The 22,974-nt window shown below is 38.4% G+C and overlaps 3 protein-coding genes across 3 annotated transcripts; 1 reads left to right on the forward strand and 2 right to left on the reverse strand.

The window, feature by feature from the left end:
* Positions 1-340: 340 nt before the first annotated feature.
* On the reverse strand, positions 341-2,462 carry LOC128368649 (uncharacterized). The gene has a single exon (XM_053329505.1). The coding sequence runs from the start codon at positions 2,406-2,408 to the stop codon at positions 738-740; it is 1,671 nt and encodes a 556-aa protein (XP_053185480.1). The 5' UTR covers positions 2,409-2,462; the 3' UTR covers positions 341-737.
* Positions 2,453-8,038, reverse strand: LOC128369806 (neoverrucotoxin subunit alpha-like). Its single transcript, XM_053330883.1, has 3 exons — positions 7,939-8,038; positions 2,568-4,450; positions 2,453-2,482 (listed from the first exon to the last, which is right to left on the reverse strand). Exons 1-3 carry the CDS (start codon positions 8,036-8,038, stop codon positions 2,453-2,455), a joined length of 2,013 nt encoding a protein of 670 aa, XP_053186858.1.
* A 2,772-nt stretch (positions 8,039-10,810) lies between these two features.
* On the forward strand, positions 10,811-22,053 carry LOC128369807 (uncharacterized). Its single transcript, XM_053330884.1, has 3 exons — positions 10,811-10,900; positions 19,291-19,382; positions 20,337-22,053. Exons 1-3 carry the CDS (start codon positions 10,811-10,813, stop codon positions 22,051-22,053), a joined length of 1,899 nt encoding a protein of 632 aa, XP_053186859.1.
* The last annotated feature ends 921 nt before the right edge of the window (positions 22,054-22,974 follow it).

Consider the following 22,974-nt stretch of genomic DNA (forward strand, 5'->3'; position numbering starts at 1 on the left):
TCATTGGCAAGAAATGGACAGTTTCTTTATGCAAGTGGTTGGAGATGCTCCTCATACTCTACTGAGAGAAAAATGTTAATTACTGGAGCTAATTGTCCAGGTTAATATTACGTTTGCCATCTAAACAAAGCAATGAAACTTCAGTGCAAACCTGAAGCTCTGCCATCTGTTCTGCAGTTTGATCAAATTAAACCAAATCAAGAAATTATTCATGTAAAACAAGCAGTAAGTATTTGTATGTATTAACATCATACAAATCAAAAAAGTTACAGAGACTACAAAACACAAAACAATGTCTTAAATGATAAACCTTGGCACCAATGCTCCTGCTAATTGACTTTATAAAATGAATTGAATAAACAAACATAGATAAGAAACATTTTACAATATTTAACTAAATGTTCATTCTGCAACATGCAGTGTCAGTGTGTTTCTTGTTCAATTATAAAACAGTTGGATGAATGGCCACATTTGGTACATTCATGATCCCCAAAGAATTAATTTAACCTCCACCAACTAGTCAACATTTCCAATTAGCCAACAGAGCTTGTTAACGTCAAGAAGTTAAGACAGACTTCCAATTTAGATTCTAATCTGAAGTTTGTGGTATCATGCTAACTTTTGCTTGATTTTGACTTGATTTTTTCATCCATCCATCAGTTTTGTTCTGGTTGTAACAGGAATTACAACCTCACAATGCCACCAGAATGGTTGCAGACCTGTTGTGTTGTTCTTTCCTAATATCCAAAGAAACTTCCAACTTTAGTCAGCCAAGTTTTCTTTTCTTGCTTCTTCTGTTTTTCTTCTGACAACTCCTCCTCTGTTTTTGTAAGCTTATCTCGTTTGGCTACTTTGGAGATGATTTTAGCTTTGTCCTTCATGGCCTCCAAAGACTGAATTCGGGCTTTGTAACCCTCTTTGGCCTCTGACTTCTCTCCTTCAATCAGCATGTCAATGTACTCTGGAGTGGACAGAGGGTTAGGCCTGAGGGCGATCTCTTGTAGACGAGTTATAGAGTGAGCTGACTGATCCATGAGGGACACTATCGTCTCTTGAAGGTAAACAATCTCTTCTTCTTGCTTCTCAACCAGTTCTTGAATTGTCAGCTTTTCTTTCGTAGCATTTTCATACTTGTCTTTTAACTCCTTCACTGTCCTCTTCTCTTTTACTTTCACATACTCCCACTTGTATGTCTGGTTGAAATGCACACTCCAAACGCATTTTCCAGGGCAGACAGTGCACATTCCTGTTCCATCCATTGATGCACAGCCACGTTTTGCATGATTATCTGCTATTGCACATGGGTAGTGGCATGTCATTGAACATTTCTGGCAGTTGGTAATGAACTCTCCTTTCTTTGTGAGGTTTTTTTGGACTGCCTTAATAATATCCACCTCAATCTCGAAGTTTTCATTTGTAGTCATGACTGTTTCATGCTCTTTAATTTTTTCTTTTATTGTCTTAATTTCTTCTAGTTTTGCTAATCCAGCTTTAACTTGGGGTTGCAAACCTTCAACAGCTGCTTCAAGGTGCTTTCGTTCTTTCAGAACCTCCTGGGTCATCAGCAAGCTTTTGGTTTTCATTGGACCCAGAGCAGTGAAGAACCTCGCCATGCTTTTGGCACCCATGTTCCAAAACATTTCATCAAAGTTGCCATCATCCTCATCAGAATCTTCATCACAGGTCTTGTCACTGCTGCATCTGTTGTCTGCAAACAATGCAGAGTTGTTGAATTTGAAGTGAACTGGAAGCCCAATGTCATTTTTGGGGCATGGAACCCCAGAGACGTTTATTGCCTCAAGAACCGGTGGCTGCTTACCATCTGCAAAAGTCACCAGCATCTGAATGTTCTCTGCCACATCTTTACCAAAAATGGAGAGCACTGATTCGAACACATATCGCTGTGTTGCTGTTAGTCGTGCAAGAGAGGCCTGAGTAACAAAACACACTGCATCAATCTCACTGACTCCATTCTTAGAGGTGAAAAGCCTCCGAATTTGCTCTGTGATTTCTTTGTCTCTTCCAACTCCTCTTGTATCTCCAAAACCTGGAGTGTCCACAATGGTCAGAGAGAAGGGGGTTTGAAACCCCTCTTGGTGGTTGATTTTGTACACAGTGACTTCAGAGGTCTGGCTTTCAGCTTGTGATTTTGACTGATCCTCATCAACTAATTTAAATCTGAAATCGTCCTTCCACTCTACACCAACAATGTAGTTGATCATTCCATTGATGAGAGTGGACTTTCCTGATCCGGTCGCTCCAAGAAGCATTATGGTACGATTCTGTCTTGTGTTTTCTTTGCCAAAGTTATACCTCTGGCAACCATCTATGTCCATGTCTTCTTCTTTCAGAAGCAGTTTATAAATTGAGGGAGATCCAGAATTTATACTCTTGCTGATATGTTTCATGAATTCAGCGAGACGTGCAAATTCACGTTTTGTTGTGCAGACATTCACAGTGATGCTTTCTTTGCTTCTATCAGCTTCACCACAGTCACACCTGACCCTGACAGCATATTTTGTCTCTGACTGAAGACCTGAAATGATCCCCTTTTCAGCTCTTGACACCATTTGCTTCCACTGGAGATCTTCGTCTTTCATCTCTTTGTCTGTTTGGGCGTACTCCACAATGTAGCTCAAAATGTGGACATCTTGTCCAATCTCTGCAGGTTTCTCCCAGCTAACTGTTATCTCACTTGAGTTTGTTTCAACTTGAGGTTTTCCAGGAGGGCTGCAAGGTAAAGTTTTAATGGGACCACTGACTTCACCAGCTGGTCCAACACCTACTGAGGTCTCTGCTCTGCATCTGAACATATACTCTGTGTTAGTAGTCAGACCGCTCACTGTGACTTCTTCAGCTTTTGCTGCTGGTGTTTGTTTCCATCCATCCTTTCCACTGACACAGTACTCTACACAGTAGGAGGTGATGTTCTCTGCTCCAAATCTTGGTGGAGAGATCTTCAGTGTCACACTGTTGTGGGTTACATCACCTGCTGTCACTGTTTCAGGCTTTGAAGGAGGCTCAAAGATCTCATTGACAGAAAAGCCGTCTTCATAAATGTAGATGCTTGAACCTTTCTGTGTCTCATTTGTTAAACCCACTGTCAGGAACTTTATGTTCTTATTCTCTTTGTTGGCCTCTGCAAAATCACTGAACAGCTTTGCATTGTGCCTCATTGCATCTGATATATTGTTTGAAAGGTACCATTGTTCCTTCTCTATGTCATAACAATGTTGACCTTGAGGGTTGTCTGGTTTGGGTTTTTGTTTTAAGTAGTTTGATAAAGCTGAGAGGTATGGTTCAGCACTTCCCAGTGAGGTGAAGACAAAACACACAGCATGTTCTGCGTTTACAATTTCCTCATGAAGATCATTTTTAGATGGGACGATCTTGTTGTTTTTCATCATCTTGGTGTAAGATTTTAAGGTGCAGATTTCTGTCTCTTTACAGTCCATCCACTCGTTCAAGCTTGTGTTGTTGAAAGGAGAAGAGCGTCTCTTCTTCAGGATCTCTGCCAGCACAGCTTCCTCTTCCCCTCCTCCCCGGATTGATGGAAGTTTCTTTGCCAAGTTTTGTTGGAATTCCAGTTTGAACTCAGAGAAAACTTCTTTAAAAGTTTTAAGTTTTTTACCAATCTGTGGGAACTGCTGTGCAGTGGTGGTTCTTATTGCATCATTGCATCTCATTTCTAGCTCAGTGAAGTCCTCCAGGACACTCTGGCATTCCTGCACTAATCTTATACTTATCTGACGTAGAAGTTGTGCAGCTTTTGAATCTAAAGTCGCAAGTGGCATTAGCCAGACCTTCATTGGTACAGCATTTTCTCCATAGGTTCCCAGCAGTTGTGGCAGGCTTTGGTAGACTTCTACAGCATCCTGAAAGGTTGTCGGTGGTTTCTTGAGTAAAAAGTCTCCATGAAATTTGCAGGAGAATTTCTCAACTTTTGCTAAGTCCTCATCTTCCATTTTGAGGGAACCCTCCCCCTCTATTTTGATGAGAGGAATTTTCTTGATCATCACCTTCAAGTTGCCCTGAATGTCTTGATGACTTTCTTTATCAGACACCTCACGGTCAAACACAAAGAAGGCTTGTGCCCCATAAAGGATTCCTGTGACTACATGTGTTGCTATTCCTTTATCAAAGACATATGGATGTTTTACATTACCTCTTCCAAGTTGATTCATTGACAATTCTTGGAACTTTGTGGTGGTTTTGTAGTTCAGTGTTACTCTGGCCTGATTTTTGGATGTCTTATGATCATTCATGTATTTAGCTGATCCTTCAACCTCTACCAGTCCACCCAGGAAACTGGCCTTTAAGGATGCCTCAACATTTAATGCTGAAGATTTATCCTCAATTGATTCAGATGCAACTATCTCAAACTCACTGTTAGGTTTTGGACGTTCTCTCATATCTTTTTCCAGATCATTTTTGTCCCATAGTGTCATGCCTGCAAGAAAGAAGAGAATAAGTTAAACTGCTTTTCACTGCATGACAGTAAGGTTTAGTAAAGTCTAGAAACTAGCTGAGCACAGTGTTAGTTCAGGTCACAAAGTTAAGCTCAGCTCACAAATCCAGCTCATACGAGCGATATTCTAATTCGCTCTCAATGTTAGCATGGCCACCAAGACAAAATTTTTCGCCTGAGATAGGGAACCTATCACAGAATGGGGAGGCGGACTCAAGACGGCCGTAGAGTCTGACTCTGTTTACATCCAGCATGGCGGCCACGGAGCTGCAGCAACCGTTCCAAGCAGCAGCAGATTGTGTGCTAAATCAACTGGAAGGCAAGTTGTCTTTGAAAATAAAACAAAAACTTGCGCTACATGATTTTTCCTTCATAAACAGGAAGTGTTTGCGCTGCTACAGGCTCTGAATACGTCATTGTGTATTGTTGATATGATTGGCTGTAGGTTTGTCCAATACAATCGTTGATCCCGGCTCAAAGATGAGGAAGTGAATCGTTTCTCCCCAGACCCTACCTCAATCTCACGACAGGTTTGTATTCTTTATTTTCTATTGCAGTTGAAATATTCTTTTCCTATTCTGTTAGCACCAGTAGAGCGCTTATCTTTGATAATTTGGGAAGTAGAGATAATAGTCTCTAATAGGAATATGAATGTCTGTCTTTATTCTTATGAATAAAAATTACCCACATTTTGTTTTGAACTCTGCTTGTGAGGAAGGATTGTTCGTTACACTGTAATAGTTTAATCATAAATTCAATATTTCTATCTGGTGACTTAGCAGTGGAGTCAGTAGACTTTTTGTTCCTGAATTAATTAACTATACTGTTAAGCTTATTTCATAAACTCATTCATTTGTAACAGGGTTCTCATCTTCTACACCTTCATAGTTACTTGGCTCATGAATTTGCCTGGGTCGGTCAAATCTTTACAAAGTAGTCATTAAATTTATCACCAACCTTTTTTTATTGTATTTAAAGTTACAGCTTAATTTTTAACAAAATAATGAGTATAATCTGCCTTTACTTTTGATTATACTGTTGAACTTTATTACTTTACTTTACTTTTATTATATAATAAAATAATATTACTTAATATTACTTGTCCAACATTTTAAGCGATTCCTGTGTTCTGTGTTGTACCAGTTTGCCGGTCAGACATGGCAGACCCAAACGTATTGTGAGGGTCTGCTGGGAACGTCTGGCAGAGTCTCCTGTCAGAGAGAGTTTCAACTCCCACCTATGGGAGCGCTTCGACCATGTACCGGAGGAGGCGGGTACATTGAGTCCGAGTGGGCCATGTTCCATGCCTCCATTGTTGAGGCGGCTGACCGGAGCTGTGGCCGCAAGGTGGTCGGTGCCTGGATCGGTTCGCCGCCGAGTGTGAAGCGGCCGGGATGAGAATCAGCACCTCCAAATCCGAGTCCATGGTCCTCAACCGGAAAAGGGTGGAGTGCACTCTCCGGGTCAGGGATGAGATCCTGCCCCAAGTGGAGGAGTTCAAGTACCTCGGGGTCTTGTTCACGAGTGAGGGAAGGATGGAGCGTGAGATCGACAGGTGGATCGGTGCGGCGTCTGCAGTAATGCGGACTCTGCACAGATCCGTCGTGGTGAAGAGAGAGCTGAGCCGAAAGGCGAACCTCTCAATTTACCAGTCGATCTTCGTTCCTACCCTCACCTATGGTCATAAGCTTTGGGTAGTGACCCAAAGAACAAGATCGCAGGTACAAGCGGCCGAAATGAGCTTCCTCCATAGGGTGGCTGGGCTCTCCCTTAGAGATAGGGTGAGAAGCTCAGTTATCCGGAGGGAGCTCAGAGTAGACCCGCTGCTCCTCCACGTCGAGAGGAGCCAAATGAGGTGGCTTGGGCATCTTGTCAGGATGCCTCCTGGACGCCTCCCTGGTGAGGTGTTCAGGGCCCGTCCCACCGGTAGGAGACCCAGGACACGCTGGAGAGACTATGTCTCTCAGCTGGCCTGGGAACGCCTTGGGATCCCCCAGGAAGAGCTAGACGAAGTGGCTGGGGAGAGGGAAGCTTCTCTACTTAGGCTGCTGCCCCCGTGATCCAACCCCAGATAAAGCAGAATAAGACGGTATGGTATTTTGTCCATTTTTGTTCTTGAATCAAATGTTAATAAAGTTTGACTTTTGATCTCTCCATTAATTGTCTCTTTTATCTGTGTTATATGTGTGTTTGTTACGTAACGAGTTACATTTTCTTAAGTACGTTTTTGAAGAAATTATACTTCTAGGAGTAGTTTTAAATCACTATACTTTTTACTTTTACTTGAGTAGATTTGCTACATTAGGCTACATTGAGCTTGTTACTTTTCTTTTCACCTCTTTGGTATTCTACGTGTCATTATTTTTATCTCCCCCACGTATGCCTCATTTTTATTTTGACAGAGAGAGAGACTTCCGCTAAAGGCTCTACCACCTGACTGTGTTTCACCAATCAAACGTAGCCGTGCAGTCTCGTCACATGACCATACTCAATCTCTGCAGCTGGACGAGTTAGCTTTACAATGAAAAATGTCGCCGATGGACACACAGACGAGGAGGACCACCCCTGGCCTCATATTGAAAGCATGTTTACCTTACGAAAGGAGCGAAACAGCTACATTATGCAGTGTTTTGTCACAAACACACAGACTCAAACATAAACACACACACACACACACACACACACACACACACACACACACACACACACACACACACACAGTTTATGAGCCTGCAGAGCCTGGTGAAAAAAACGGTTTGGAAATTTGTGTTACTTATTTATTTATTTTTTATTTTTTATTATTTTATTGACTTTATTTTTTATTGAAGTAGTTGTATTTACCTAGATTATTTTAAATTAAGCTATTTTGTAATTAATGAATTAATTAAATTTAATGTATTATTTTATTGATTGGATGAACTCTAATTTGCCTGACGATGATTATTTTGTATTTTTGTCTGTCTGATTGCATGCTTGTGTTAACAAATAAATCAGACGTTACTCAGCAGTTACTCAGTACTTGAGTAGTTTTTTCACCAAGCACTTTTTTACTCTTAGTGAAGTAATTATTTGGATGACTACTTTTTACTTTTACTTGAGTAAAATTTTTGGCTACTCTACCCTCCTCTGCCAGTTTGTGAGCATTAATATGATCTTTGAATTTAAGATCCTGCAAATATTATTGTTATGTTTGTAAATATATTATCTATTAATATTAAATTGTTATTCTTCTACTTTGTTTTATAATAATAAGATAAAAGCTAATGCTGAACATTATGTTTATAAAGTCTTTAATAACCATTTGGGTTTAATAAGCCCACACTGAAATCAACAAATACAAATGATATCTTACAGAGTATGAATTGAATAAAAAGGATTTTCATTTATCTAAAATGTTCAGGTGTGTATGTAATTCAAAATTTTAATTAGTTATTAACACTGTAGATTTGGCTTTACATGTGAACTCTTACCAGGGATGAGTGAGTCTTGGCGGCAGTCATACAGCATCCCGAGGCTGAACGGCCGGCCGAGTGCTGCCATCTCCATTGTTCTGCTGGCTTCAGGATCCATCTCAAAGTATAAAGTAGGGAAAACATTATATTAATATTAACCAAAAGTGTCATGTTTTCATCTGTCACATTTACAAAAAAATAAAAAAAACACATCATCTGGTGTGTACTGTTACCATGACGACAAAGGGTACTTAACCTTAAGGAAGTACTAACCACATTTCAAGTGATTTTAACACAAACTATGATCTACTCTCACCATAAAATGGAGGTTTTAGTGCCTAAATCTAACCAGACTTTACCACAGTGTGATATCATATAACATCATTATTTTTAAATAGTGATGTATGACAGTTTTGGAAAGAGGCACATTAAACTCTGGTGGGTCGTTCTGGATTGCAGGTATAATTGACCTGTGTGGTATCTTCATGTGGATGACTTGTTGGTTATTTCACTCCTGTGACTCTCCTGATATATAAACTGTTAGTCATCTGTCACCTTTTGTTGCTGCAACAAAGACAAACTCCAATGAAGTTAAGGATAAAATAAAACATGAAAACCTCATGATGCTGATTTGTATTTTTCAGGATTGAAGACTAGGCAAGGCAATGCAGCTTTATTTATATAGCCCATTTCATACACAGGGGCAATTCAAAGTGCTTTACATAAAAGCAAAATAACAGCAAATTCAGCAAAATCAGTTAATAATATAAAATAATAAGTTTTCACTTAAAAATGTTCTAATATAATTTGAACTGATTGCTAAAGAATTTCCGAAGTGTAAATATCAAATAACTAAATAGTCTTGGCTGTTTTTATCAACAGACAAGAAAAAAGAGAACAGAAATAAAACATGTTGTAGCTGTCAGTTCTTTTATCTTTAAATCTGGACAACCATATACTTTCCCATGATATAAAATAGATTAAATTATCAAGGTTCATTGGGAATGCGTCATTGTCAAGCTTCACCTTCATTTTTAGAATTAACCATTTAATTTATACTTAGTTGCAGCAAATAGGAATTTTATTATTTTTCAGCAAAGTGAGCTGTAAACCATATAAAGTTGTTATGGGAGACGAATGTGTTGAAGGTATTTAGTCATAAACCAAACCATAAACCAAAGTCTGGATCTAATTTTCTTTCTTGACCTGATAAAGAATCAACAGGGGTTGGAACATCTCATGTTGGTCAGGAGTCAGTGTGTAGGTGCTCTCATTCAACTTCCTTCAGTAATCTTGGTGATCCTATGACCTTTCTTCTAGCGCCATCATCAGGTCAACATTTTAACTTGTCAAATACTTTCATTGAATACCAAATACCTGCAAAACTGACATTCCCATCAGCCTCATCTACGTGTTTGTGATTAGTAAAGAGTATCATGCTGACATGATGAAATATGATGGTAAATATTTTATCTGATAAACATCAACAAGTTAAAACTGACATTGGTCATGTTAGCATGCTGACCTTTGCAGTCAGCTCTCAGCACTGCTGTGTCACATTCAGTATTTGTTGATATATTTCTGACAGACTGACTGTCTAACCAACACTGACATATGAAGATATATTCTTCTACTCTGGGATTCTTTTTCGTTCATAAAACTATTCTACTTTTATTTACTGTCTGTATATTTTTGATAGGCTTAGCTAAATTAAGATTTACAGGATCTCCAGTTACATGCAGAATTAATCATTTCATGACTGTTCACATCTTTTAAAGTGAACACAGTCTATGGTGAAACATCCAGAAACTGCAGGACTCAGATGACACATCGAAAGAGTTTATACATGAAGAAAAAGAACATCAGTGTACTCACAGTGGATAAGTGTGTGATCCTCTGAGGCAGTGTTGCAGTTTCAGTCTTTATTTCCTCTCTTAGAAACGCCCCCCTGATCTTTATTCATGAGTAGGAGGCAGTACTGACGGGAAGCAGGGTGAATTTTCAGGGTGGAAAAACTTTGTTTTTTTGTACATCACTACTTTGATAATGATTAATGTCAATAAAAAAACAACAGATAAAAGATTTATGTTGGAGGATAAAGGTTTATTTGGTAGAAGGAAGTTTCAATGCAAATTGTTCTGTGGATTGTCCAGAGTACACTCTGAAACTCTGTTTAGCAGGAAGCTGGATTAAAAATAATCATAACCACATGCTAAAGGTCATGTTCTTTTATGTGGTTTTATAGACACTTGACCATTAGAGCATGTGATACAAGAAACTTTTAAACGGACAATAAAGTTATTTATCTTATTGCTCTGGTCATGAGGTGGTCACAGTTCAGATTTCCACCACCCAAATGAATGACTCTGATTTGATGATTACAAAACAAAAGTGGAACTTATCAAAATGCTCTGATTTTAAAGCAGAGGAGCAGCTGGGAGAGATGGTTAAAGTTTAGCCAACTTGGTTGTTCTGTTGACTTCAGGATCCATCTCAAAGTCTAAATTAGGGAAAATAGGATGTTAGTTTAATATCCTCCCAATAAATCAGTAGCTAAAAACAATCTATAGCTTTGTTTAAGGAACAGACCCAATTTAGCTGTCATAATAATTAGGAGATGATGTCAGTATAAGGTGATAACAGCAAAAACTGGACAAAAAGTGGAAAGGGACTGTAGGCCGACTATATCTAGCCGGAACTTCTCAACCTCGCGCACCAGCTCAGGCTCCCTCCTCACCAGGAAGAGACATTCCACGTCCCTAGAGCTAGCTTCTGCAGCCGAGGGTTGGACCGCCAAGGTCCCCGCCTTCGGCTGCTGCCCAGTTCACTGAGCACCCGACCCCTTTGCCCCCCCCCCCACTGGTGGTGAGTCTGTGCCCAGCTGGGTCCCATGGGTGAAGGCCAGGCCACCAGGCACTCGCCACCGAGCCCAACCCCCAGGCCTGGCTCCAGGGGGGATGGCCCGGTGACCCATGTCCGGGCAAGGGACACGAAAAACCATTTTTCTTCATCATCATATGGGTCTTTTGAGCTACGCTTTGTGTGGCCCCTCCCCCTGGACCTGCTTGCCATGGGAGACCCTACCAGGGGCATAAAGCCCCTGACAACTGAGCTCCTGGACTTCTTGGTATTGTTAAAGTGTGTCGTAAGGTGGTGGGTACCACTTTAAATGACCTTCCTCAGCTCTATAAGGCGAGAGTTTTAAGCAAGGCCCGAACCATCCTTGCTGAGCTGTCTCACCCTCTGGCTGTGGAATTTGAGTTGCTCCTGTCTAGCCGCAGATACAGATTACCTTGGTGCAGGACAAGTGACCTGTGTGTTTTGTCTATTATTTGTGGAAATCTTCATTGTTTATTTATAGACTTCCCTTGTGCAGGCACAATATATACAAACATTCCTTTGTTCCTGTATCCTTAACAACCAGAAATGAATGAATGTGATGGTTTTGTATATGGAAATGAATGCATATTTATGAGTCCAGCTAGTGTATGGATGTATGAGAGTGAATAGATCAATGAATGTTTGTGATAGAGTGCTGGGATGTGTGACTGAATCTATCTAATTTATGACAGAATTAATGTTTTTGTAAGTTGACATGTTGATGTGAGGTGATAGGATGTGAATGCTTATGTGAATGCTATGATGGAGGGTTGGGAGGTGGTATGGATTTATACTTACGGCAGCATATGTGTAGGATCGCCCAGTGTCAGTCTGTGTTTATTCCACCACTCTCTTTTAACCTGAGGTACGTTTGTAATGCATGTTGTTTTTATTGTATGTCATTTATGTGCTGCAACTTCTTCCCTTTCTCCGAGACCAATTTCTGGTGGAGACCAATAAAGTAACCTAACCTAAAATGACATCTTTGAGAAATTTGAGTCAGGTTTTAGAGCATTACATAGCACAGAAACAGCCCTCCTCAAGGTAACCAACAACATTCTTTTAGCGACTGACAGGAGAGAGAGCACAGTTTTGATTCTTTTAGACTTATGTGCAGCTTTTGACACAGTAGATCACACAATTTTAATTGATCGAGTGGGCGTCAAGGATACTGCACTTGATTGTTTTTATTCTTACCTTCTTAAAGAACCTTTGTGGTCACCATAAGTAATTACACCTCCTCCAGAGCCCACATTACCTGTGGTGTACCGCAAGGTCCTATTTTAGGTCCAATTTTATTCTCCATCTACATGCTCCCACTTGGCCAAATCATCCAGCAACACAAAGTTTCTTTTCATTGCTATGCAGGTGACACACATATATACCTTTCACTGAGACCCAGTGACCCAAGAAGCCTAGCCTAGCCTCCATGATGTCAACTGTTGGATGGCACAACATTTCCTTCCTCTCAACAACTCCAAAACAGAAATCATATTGTTCAGTCCCCTACATGCAAAATGTTTTAAGAAAAACATTAACATTAAGCCCACTGCCAGAAATCTTGGAGTCCTGTTTGATTCAGAGTTACATTTCAATCTCCACATCAAGTTGTCCAGTCTGTTACCTACAACTAAGAACAATCTCCAAACTCAAGCCGTTGCTCACCCACTCTGACCTGGAAATTATTGATGCTATAATTTTCTCCCACAGATTACTGTTACTCTCTCCTTTCTGGTTTATCACAGCAGCTAGGCTTCTTACTGGTTTTAACACATCACCCCAATCCTCGCTTCTCTTCATTGGGTCACTGTTTTTACTGATCACTTTTAAAGCATGCCTAGGTCTAGTTCCAAGCTACATATCAGACATGTTGACTCCATATGAGCCGGCCCACAACCTTATTTCCTCAGGTGGGGCCTACTTGAGGAAATAAGTCTTGCAGAATCAGTAACTTCGTTTAAATCATTTCTCAAAACTCATTTCTACAGACTAGCCTTCATGTGATGTTGTTTGTTCATTTGTTTATAGCTACTGTCTTTTATTTCATTTTCTTTTACACTATCACATTTATTGTACTGCTCTTGCTTTGTATTGTACTGCTTTGTCTGTCAAAGCACTTTGGAAACTTTGTTTTTAAAGGTGCTATATAAATAAAGTTATTATTATGATTATTATGATTATTATGATTATTATTATTATTATTATATTGAATGAATGTTTTAGGGTTCCCCATATAAATTATGTCTCTTGCTTTTACCTCTCTCCTTTCGTTACTGTACTTCACGGGAGAGGTAAGTGACATTGTGGTCTTTCTTTTAAAATACAGTTACAAGTTTGCTTGTGAGGTTAAACGTTTTGTGCATCAATTTGTGTAGGAGTTATAAATCTCAGTTGAACTGAGGATTGGGTTAATTAGTTCTCTTGTCAGAATAAATGGAGATCACCTCCAAAGGTATCCTAGTATGAGCCTCTTTTTCAAACGAAAATACAATGTTAGACACCACTGATGTCACTAATTATATTTCAAGTGATCATTTTCACCATCCCTAAAACTAACCAAACATGGTCACATAATAACCATGTGTCCATTTCCAAAATATAATTGAGTAAGTGATGGTATGTTTGCTGAGGAGAAGGTGTACATTTCTGTCACTCGTTTGATCAACCTATCAGTCGTGAATTGGCAACTGCTTTAAATTTCTTGCTGTAATGTTCCAAAGAATACTGTAGGATGTTTATTTGTTTACTTCATTCACAAAAATATTATTCTTTTTGAGTGGTAAATTTGATTGATAATTTGATAATTTTGGCTTCAAATGAGGAGAGATTGATGCCACCTGGGTCAAAGTGACCCTAAGACCTTCCCTGACTGGCAACTGATATCTGGGGTCAGGGTATAAAAGGAAGCTCTGGAAGCTATTAAACTGGTTTGGTTTGTGTTTCTCTCTCTAGGAGAATGGATGAGGATCAGTGTTTTAGGGTCTGTGTAGGTTTTTACCCACTGACTATCTGTAGATGAGGTTTTTTTTGTTGCTTCTTTTTGTAACTGTACTGAAATCATCACCTGCTTGCTGGTCCATCTTTCCCATTCACTAACCATCCTCGAGTACAACACTCCAATAAGTGATCAGGAGTGCAGATAAAATTGACCTATGTGGTCATTTAATTTGGAAGACTTGTTTGTTATTTCTCTCCTGTGACTCTCCTGCTATCCAAACTGTTTGTCATTTGTCACCTTTTGTTGTTGCAACAAGGACAAGCTCCAGTGAAATCGAATAAAATAAAACATGAAAACCTCATGATGCTTGATAACAGAATTTGTTGGTCAACGATTAACTCATCAGTGGCGAAAGTGCACAGGAGCCCAAGATGACTTGCGCTGTATATTGATGTTTATGGAAGCTTGCCCAAGGAGAATAAAAGAGATGATATCGGTACACTCTTCGGTGCATGATGCCGTTGATGGTCTTTAAGCCCTCACAGATATTTCCACAAATACTCTATGCTCATAAATTGTCAAACTCACGGCCATGCATCTAGAGCACATAGAATTATCCTATTGGTTGGTTAATTGATGAAAAAGAAGGCATAGTTACTGTGTTCATTCTAGTCACAATACAAAGAACATTAGATCACAGTCAGCACCCTCTTATCCAGGGTCATCGTTATCTGATTCTTGTTGGCTTTATGCACAGTCACCTATCTCCAGTCTACAGAGACAGGCAGTGATGTCCTCCGACCTTGGTTACCACAACAACGCTCCTCCAACATGATCAGAATCAGAATGGCTCCTGCTCCCAAGGAGAACAGTGTATCTCTCTCTGCCAAAATTGAGCACTGTATTTATCATGATATTAAGGTCCTGTATCCCAATACAGTAAAAACCATTAAATAAGACTCATTGATGTATAAGACACAGTTTATTTTGGGTGATGTCATGCTAAAAAAATTCTAATAAAAACTGGTTTATTTGAATATTGCAGTAGCTATTCATTTATAAACACATACTACAAGCTATTCCGAAACCTTTTCAATTTAATTTTTTAATTTTTAAAATTTTTAATTTTTTTAAACAAAATCACACATTACATCTGAATTAGTGTGGCAGGTTAATGGTAAACTAAATACCTGTAATGTTTTGCTTAACTAAAGTAAACCCCAAATACTCATCACTGTGTTCTCTACACTAATGTAAACTGGTTATCGTTACATGCTCGTCACCTCAGTCACTGGTATATGTATCTATAAAGCCATTCTGGGTAAATTTACGTCCTACTTATCATCACTTTTAATTTGGAAACATGGAGGTCACAATCTCCACTCAATGGACATTTTGAAACTGGTTGTTCCCAAAGTAAGAACAGAAGGTTTTTATTTGACTAACTATTTGTTGTCCAATTTTTATTTTTTGTATTGTAACTGTGTTTGCTGCTGTCTTGGCCAGGTCTCCCTTGTAAAATAGATCTATGATCTCAATGGGACAAAGCCGGTTAAATAAAGGCTAAAAATACAAAATTATCAACAGTTCAGGTTTCAATTAAACTTTTAAATGAACATGGTAGCTTTACATATTTGTAGCTGTATGCCTACTCGAATCCAAAAACCTCTTTGTCAGAACTGTTCACAAAGATTGCACCCAAGTCGCTCTAAGGCACCAAGCTTACTGTCCTCTGACTTAATCCCATTCCCTGCCTTGCCACCAATCACAATCATCAGTTTATCACTGACATTAAACCGTCTTCCTGCATAGTGATTTTCATTGAGTTCAGCAAAGTCAAAAATGTGAGTTTTTTGTGCAGTTGTAACTTTTTTCTTGACAATTTCTCAATTTCTTTTCTGCTGCAACAAGCCAGTTTACACATATAACAGATTAAAATCCCAAAATTTGTAATCCACTGTTTTCACTTACAAAGGACTGTTTTTCTGGTAGAGGGAAGTTTCAATGAAAATGCTTCAAAATGTTTTAAGGGGATTTTCTAGAATAACTTTCTAAACCCTGTTTAACGAACAGGAAGCTGGATTAAAAATATATATTTAAAAAGTGTCTACTAAACTTGACATTTTATACAGTTATTCCTCACCTATTCCTAATCACATGCTAGGTCATGGTCGTGTTGTTCTTTTGTGTTGTTTTATATTACTCTAATGATTGTTGGAGCATGTGATACAAGACATATTTTCTTGTAAATGACAATAAAGTTTTTTATCTTATCTCACTTGTCATGTGGTGGTCACAGTTCAGATTTTAACCACCTCATGAATCTGATTTGATTGTAAAACAATGAAACAAAACTGGAGTTAATTGAAACGCTGTGTTTTTTGAGGACAATAATGTGTGTGTGTGTGTGTGTGTGTGTGTGTGTGTGTGTGTGTGTGTATGTATATATATATATATATATATATATATATATATATATATATACACATATATATATATATAAAGAGAGAGAGAGAGAGAGAGAGAGAGAGAGACAGAGAGCGAGAGAGAAAGAGAGAGAGACAGAGAGAGACAGAGAGAGAGAGAGAAAGAGAAAGAGAGGTGACGAGTGAGGGTCGAATGGTCGAAGAGGTGGGATGAGGGGTCGTAGGGTTGGGAGGGATAAGTGAGGATGGGGGAAGGGATGGGATGGGATGTAAGAGAGGGGGAGGGTGTAGTGTAGATGAAAGTTGAAGCCGGGTGCCAGGTTGATGAGGAAGCGCAGTATGCTGAATGTGTCAGGCATAAAAATTCAAATGTTGCCACCGAATCCCAAAGCTGAATCAAGGATCCTCCTGTCTAGGAAAAACAGATAGGATAGCGTTGCAATTAACGAGATTAATTATTATTATTATTATTATTGCCTTTTAGTGGAAATGGTATTTCGTTTTTGCATGTAAGAATGGTAAGAATGGGAATAATAAAGAAATCTGAATCTGAAATCCAAATCTGAAATTCGAATCTGGGAAGGTCGAGTGGCGGTAGCTGTGCATGCCTGGTGGAATATGAACAAGATGACCATGGGTCATTCTGAAGAGCAGGTACAATTGACCTGTGTGGTCTCTTCATTTGGAGGACTTGTTGGTTATTTCACTCCTGTGACTCTCCTGCTATACAAACAGTATCTGTCACCACTGAAGTCAAGAGTGAAATAAAATATGAAAACCTCATGATGCTGAAGATAAGCATGTTGACTTCACAGAGCTGACCCACAGAATGTACCTGATGGGAAGTTGTACTCATCCTCTGCAATAATGATTAATGTCAGTGGATACAATGAAAAACAGACAAGAAAAGACTGTTTCTTTGGTAGTGGAAAGTGTGGTTGTGGAAATGTTTTCTGTGGATTATCCAGAGTAACTTGTTGAAGCTCTGTTTAACAGGAAGCTGGATAAAAAATATACATTTTAAATAAAAAATAAAAAATCTGTTTAGTGAACTTTTTGGAAAATACACATTTCATATCTTTATTCCTGACCTAAAATAAATATATAATTATACCTGTGGTCCTATGTTACTCCTAACCACGTGCTAGGGGTCATGTTGCTCTTTTATGTTTTATTATATTACTCTGATGATTGTTGGAGTCTATGATGCAAAAAATATTTTTATGTGAGCAAACAATAAAGTTTTTTATCTTATCGCTTTTATCTGGTGTGGCACAGGTTTTTTACTTTCACTTTGAGTTTTGCAGGGTCTGGTTTCTGGGTTTTTCTGTTATAGTAAAGTCATCAGCCCATCTTAGCCTGTGTCCAGAGTCACAAAATAACATTATGTATGCATATGTACATCATTTTGTGTATATGAGAAATATCTGCATGCATACTAGATTGCCTGGGATGATGTCATGCTGGCCTGCTGATTATTTCAGGACCCAGACTATTATTTGGATAAACTGACCACATATCGGCAATCTATGTTTACTTTCTCACCTGGGAAAACATTGAAATTGACAAAATAATAGTCCTACAGTTTTTAGTCTGCTTTAAAATCCCCTTTATTGTTGCCGGTTGGTCTGAAATGCATTTTCGGATGCTTGGCCGTTTACTTTAATGTTAACAATGTGCTAATGGCATACTTAATGCTTCATGTAGTAGGCAGTATGCAGTACACACACTGAGCATGTAGTAGGAAATATCTTTGTGATTCCAAACACCGTCCCGTGTGTGTGTGTGTGTGTGTGTGTGTGTGTGTGTGTGTGTGTGTGTGTGTGTGTGTGTGTGTGTGTGTGTGTGTATAAATACAGGTGCAGCAGAGGAAACTGAAGCACAGCTTGTCCTCTCTTCCTGATTAGAGTCAAACTAAGCGGTAAGTTTCTGAACACATTGAACTGTTAGTCTATTTATACTTTTTGTTTCACTGTTTATAATGTTAACAATATTAATTGTATGAACATAAGGCATGATTTAATTTTAGAATTATTTCAGGTTTTGTTTATTGATGTGATTTTTTCCCCCCACAACATTGATACAATCCAGCTAACAAGTCAAATTGAATGCTTTGACCCAGTTTTCCATGATTCAAGGATTTCTCTTTCTACTTCCAATGTAAATTTGTATTTCACATGTTTTTATCTACGACTCTGGTTCTCAGCTGGATTTTGTACCAGTAACATTTTGTAGATTTCTTGTCAAATTCTGTAATCCACACATGTAACAGCAGAAATGTTATAGATAATATAAGTGATTTTCATCTTAAAAGATCAATTATTCCTCATATGAAAAGGAAGGAAATGACACCTTATTTAACTGTATTGTGGCTTGTCAACAAATCTTGATATTTAAAAATGCCATTGATTGAAATAAAGTTTAAATATCAATACAGTATTTTTTAAATATATACCTCAAGTTTCTTATACAGTGCTATAGGTAGCTAACACTATGCAGTTCTGTTCTAATATAATATAGTATTAAACAGTGAGGTTAATATACAGCACATCTTAATAGAGAAGCTGAAATGTCACAGGCTGTGTAAATGTTACAGGTGTATGTGCACACACTCTTTCTGTACTTAATGACCAGCAGTACAATGTATAGTTCGACAGCACATCATAAATATAAGCTTGTAAAAAAAAAAAAAAAAAACGAGGACCATAAGATATATATCAAAATCGGTGAGTACAGAGCTTAGCAGCTTTTAACAAACCTGTCATGTTGGTTTAAAAGATCATAGAGCTGCAGCTCTTCATATCATCTGGCAGGTTTTCCACTCCTCTTTGTTACTGCTGCTATTCATGTCAAGCTTTCCATTCCAGCACAGCACATGTGTAGTGTTCACTGATCACAATGGGAAATGTAACACTTGAAAATAATTAACATATGAGACAATTTTAAGCAGAGGCAGACAAAAACAGATGTCTCAGTTTTGGCTGATTTAAACGCCAGCTGTGATTGAAAGGCATTTTACCTGCAGGATACATTTATGTTTTTTATGAAGAAATTTTTTCTAAGAAAAAAAGCAAACATTCAAATTGGGGATAATATGTTGTGTTCTGTTATTGTGACTCTGTGCAGGTTTCTGCTGTTTACACCAAATATAAGAAATCCTCATTTAGACCGAACTTCCACAGTGACGTGTTCCTCTGCGGTGACTCATCACATATAAGGTAAATAACAAATTTCAATATGTTCTATATATTCATGATCTGTATAATAGTCATAAAGACAACCAAAGTTTTGAGATAGAATTACTGACCATAAATATTGTTTTTTAAGACAACATTTTGAAATCAACAGCTGTTGGATCCTGAGCCAGACGACTGGACTGAGAACAGACAGCAGAGGTTTGTTGTTTTTATTCATCTTCAGCAGACTTTAGATGATGTGATACCAGTATTTTCACTAGAATGATTAGCAGCTGTAATCAGGAACACATTTCCAAAATCGATCATATCAGAAAACTTTGCATCAAAATCTAGAATATTTCTTGCTGCAGTGATCTCTGAGATGCTTGGCTGAATTCAACTAAAATCACACTCAGACATCCCCAGTAATGTAATTACATTTTTATTTTATTGTTAGTAATTGTTGTATCATTACAAATGAAGACAGATTTCATGTTTTTAAGATAGAAGGAAACTTTAGCAGGAAGTCTTTGTGTGTTATTAATAGTTTTATATGTTTCATTTTATACAGATTCAGAGAAAAGAGAACATCACAGTAGCAGTGGGAATGCTTACCAACAAGATGGATGAGCTGACAACAGCGTATTTCCATTTTCTCATATGAAATATCCTGTTACCAACTGAAAATTGTAAATATATGATACTAAGAGCATAATTGTTTTCTTTCACCATAATGGCATCTTTTTTGGGTAAGATAAAACAAGCGATAGGATCAAAATCAGATGTTGCCAGAGAAACAGAGCCCAATGAGAAGCTTTCTGATTCAAATCCTCCTATTTCACAACCAAATAGTTGCACTGCTAAAGGTAATAAACCACTTGCTGATGCTGTTAGAGAAAAAAGCAAACTACTTAAACCAAAGACAGGGCCTCTCTCTGTTTATAAAATTCCCCTCAAAAAGGAACAAATCAATGTTCCTGGGTGCAAGTGTTTCAGTTTTGGGGAAGAGTCCAAGTCTAACCCTAAACCTAATCGTACCATCATGGTTCTTGGAGCAACTGGGGCTGGGAAGTCAACTCTGATCAATGGAATGATCAATTACATTTTGGGTGTCAAATGGGAGGATTCATTTCGGTTCAAGTTAGTTCATGAGGATCAGTCGAAGTCACAAGCTGAAAGCCAGACTTCTGAAGTCACTGTGTACAAAATCAACCACCAGGAAGGCTTTAAAATCGAGAACTCTCTGACTATTGTGGACACTCCAGGCTTTGGAGATACGAGAGGAATAACAAGAGACAGAGAGATCACAGAGCAGCTAAATAATCTCTTCTCTGCTACGAATGGTGTCAGTGAAATTGATGCCATTTGTTTTGTAGCTCAAGCTTCATTAGCACGACTCACACCATCACAGAAGTACGTGTTTGATTCTGTGCTTTCAATCTTTGGCAAAGATGTGGCAGAAAACATCAGAGTTCTGGTGACATTTGCAGACGGTCAACTTCCACCAGTTCTAGAGGCAATCAATAAAGCCGGTGTCCCATGTCCTAAAGCAAAAAATGGGCTGCCATCTCACTTCAAATTCAATAACTCAGCGTTATTTGCAGGCAACAAATCATCTGCAGCAAACAGCTCAGATGATGAAGATGATGAAGATGGAGGCTTTGATCAGATGTTTTGGGACATGGGGACAAAAAGTATGAAGAAGTTTTTTAACGCTTTGAATGTCATACAAACCAAAAGCCTGACACTGACGAAGGAAGTCCTCAGAGAAAGACAGCAGCTCGAGGTTTCAGTTGAAAATTTGCAGCAGCAGGTTAAAGTTGAGTTAGCCAAGCTTGAGGAGATAAAAGAGACATCTGAACAACTGAAAGAGCATGAGGCAGAGATTAGCAGGAATGAGAATTTTGAGTTTGAAGTCAAAGTCACAAAACCTTTTCAAGAAGATATTTCTCGTACTGGAAACTACATCACCAACTGTCAGCAGTGTCACCAAACCTGCCATTATCCGTGTGGCATTGCAAATGATGCAGATAAACGTGGCTGCTGGGCAATGGGACAAGATGGAAATTGTCATCAATGCCCTGGTAGATGTAATTGGTCTGTACATTTCAATCAGAAGTACAAATGGGAGTATAAGGAGGTTAAAGAAAAGCGAACCGTGAAAGAGCTGCAAGAAAAGTACCTAGAAGCCTCAAAGGCTAAGACACCAGTTGAGGCTTTGATTAATAAACTGAAGGCTGAATATGATCATGTGCAGGCAGAGGTGAAAACATTGGTGGAGAGGTCTGCAAAGTGTTTAAACAGACTCAAAGAGATAGCACTGAAGCCAAATCCTCTCTCCACTCCAGAGTACATTGACATGCTTATTGAGGGAGAGAAATCTGAGGCCAAACCAGGATGGAAGAAACGAATTCAGGCCCTGATAGACATAAGAGGAAAAGCAGAAACCATGGCTAAATTAGACAGAGGAGAAGAACTGACATCAACTGATATCAATCAAGATGAGGCAGAGACCAATACCAACCAAGATGAAGCAGAGACTGATAAAGACCAAGATGAAGCAGAGAGCGATACCAACCAAGACGAAGCAGAGGACGATACCAACCAAAACAAAGCAGAGACTGGAACCAACCAAGATGAAACAGATACCAAGACAGACCAAGATGACAATGAGCCTTATTTTGAAATAGAATCTCATATGAATGAAGCCTAAGACAGTGAGCTTGATACTAACTCAGATGAGACCAATTCTGATAGCAACAAAGACCGAAACAGAGCTGATACTATTAGCCAGCAAACCTGAGAACACACCAAAATGAATGCCAACAAAGACAAGACCTAGGATTCTATTTTTGTTTCAGAAAAAATTCTGATTTTCTGATTTGGTTTTGTTTTGTTTTTCTTTTTGAAATTGTCCAAATGTTGGGAGTTCCCAGACTCTGAATGACTCCACTTCTGCTTTAGCAGGTACACTGAACAGGAATTTATTTTTATTGTCAAAGAAGAAAGTGCAAAGACTTATTTGAATGTCTTTAGGTTGACAGTCGTGTGACTATTTAGTGTTGGAACCAATAACTGAAAAAAACTTCATAATGTCAAAGTAAGTCAGCAGCTCTAATAACTCCACAAATCTAAGAATTTTTTTTTAAATATTTTGTTTGATTATTATTATTATTTTAGATAGTTATAGTTATAGTTTATATCTTACAGTGAACACAGCTGCATAGTTTTGTCCCCCTTTCATTTTAGTTTTCTCTGAAATTTGAAAAACACAGCTCGTGAATGCTGTAAATGACTTATGGTATTGATTGATTGATATTGAATTACATTTTGTTGTCTTTAATAATATATTGGGCCCTACTAAATGAGGGAGAAATTATTACACGGTAAACAATAAAGAAAACTTATACTGCCTTAAGTGTCGTCTGTTGTCATTGTTTGTTTTTCAGAAATAGTCCAAAATCATTTAGCCTGCAATTTTAGACCAAGCAGTAAATTAATGATTACAAGTTAAAACAATGGAGTTGACCATATGTACAAAATATATTTAATAATCATCTATTCATATATATCTATCTAGATATAAATATGTTTGAATGCTTCACCCCGACAGTTAGGGGATCGGTGGCTCTGT

This window comes from Scomber japonicus, chromosome 12 (assembly GCF_027409825.1).
Source record: "Scomber japonicus isolate fScoJap1 chromosome 12, fScoJap1.pri, whole genome shotgun sequence".
NCBI lineage: Eukaryota > Metazoa > Chordata > Actinopteri > Scombriformes > Scombridae > Scomber > Scomber japonicus.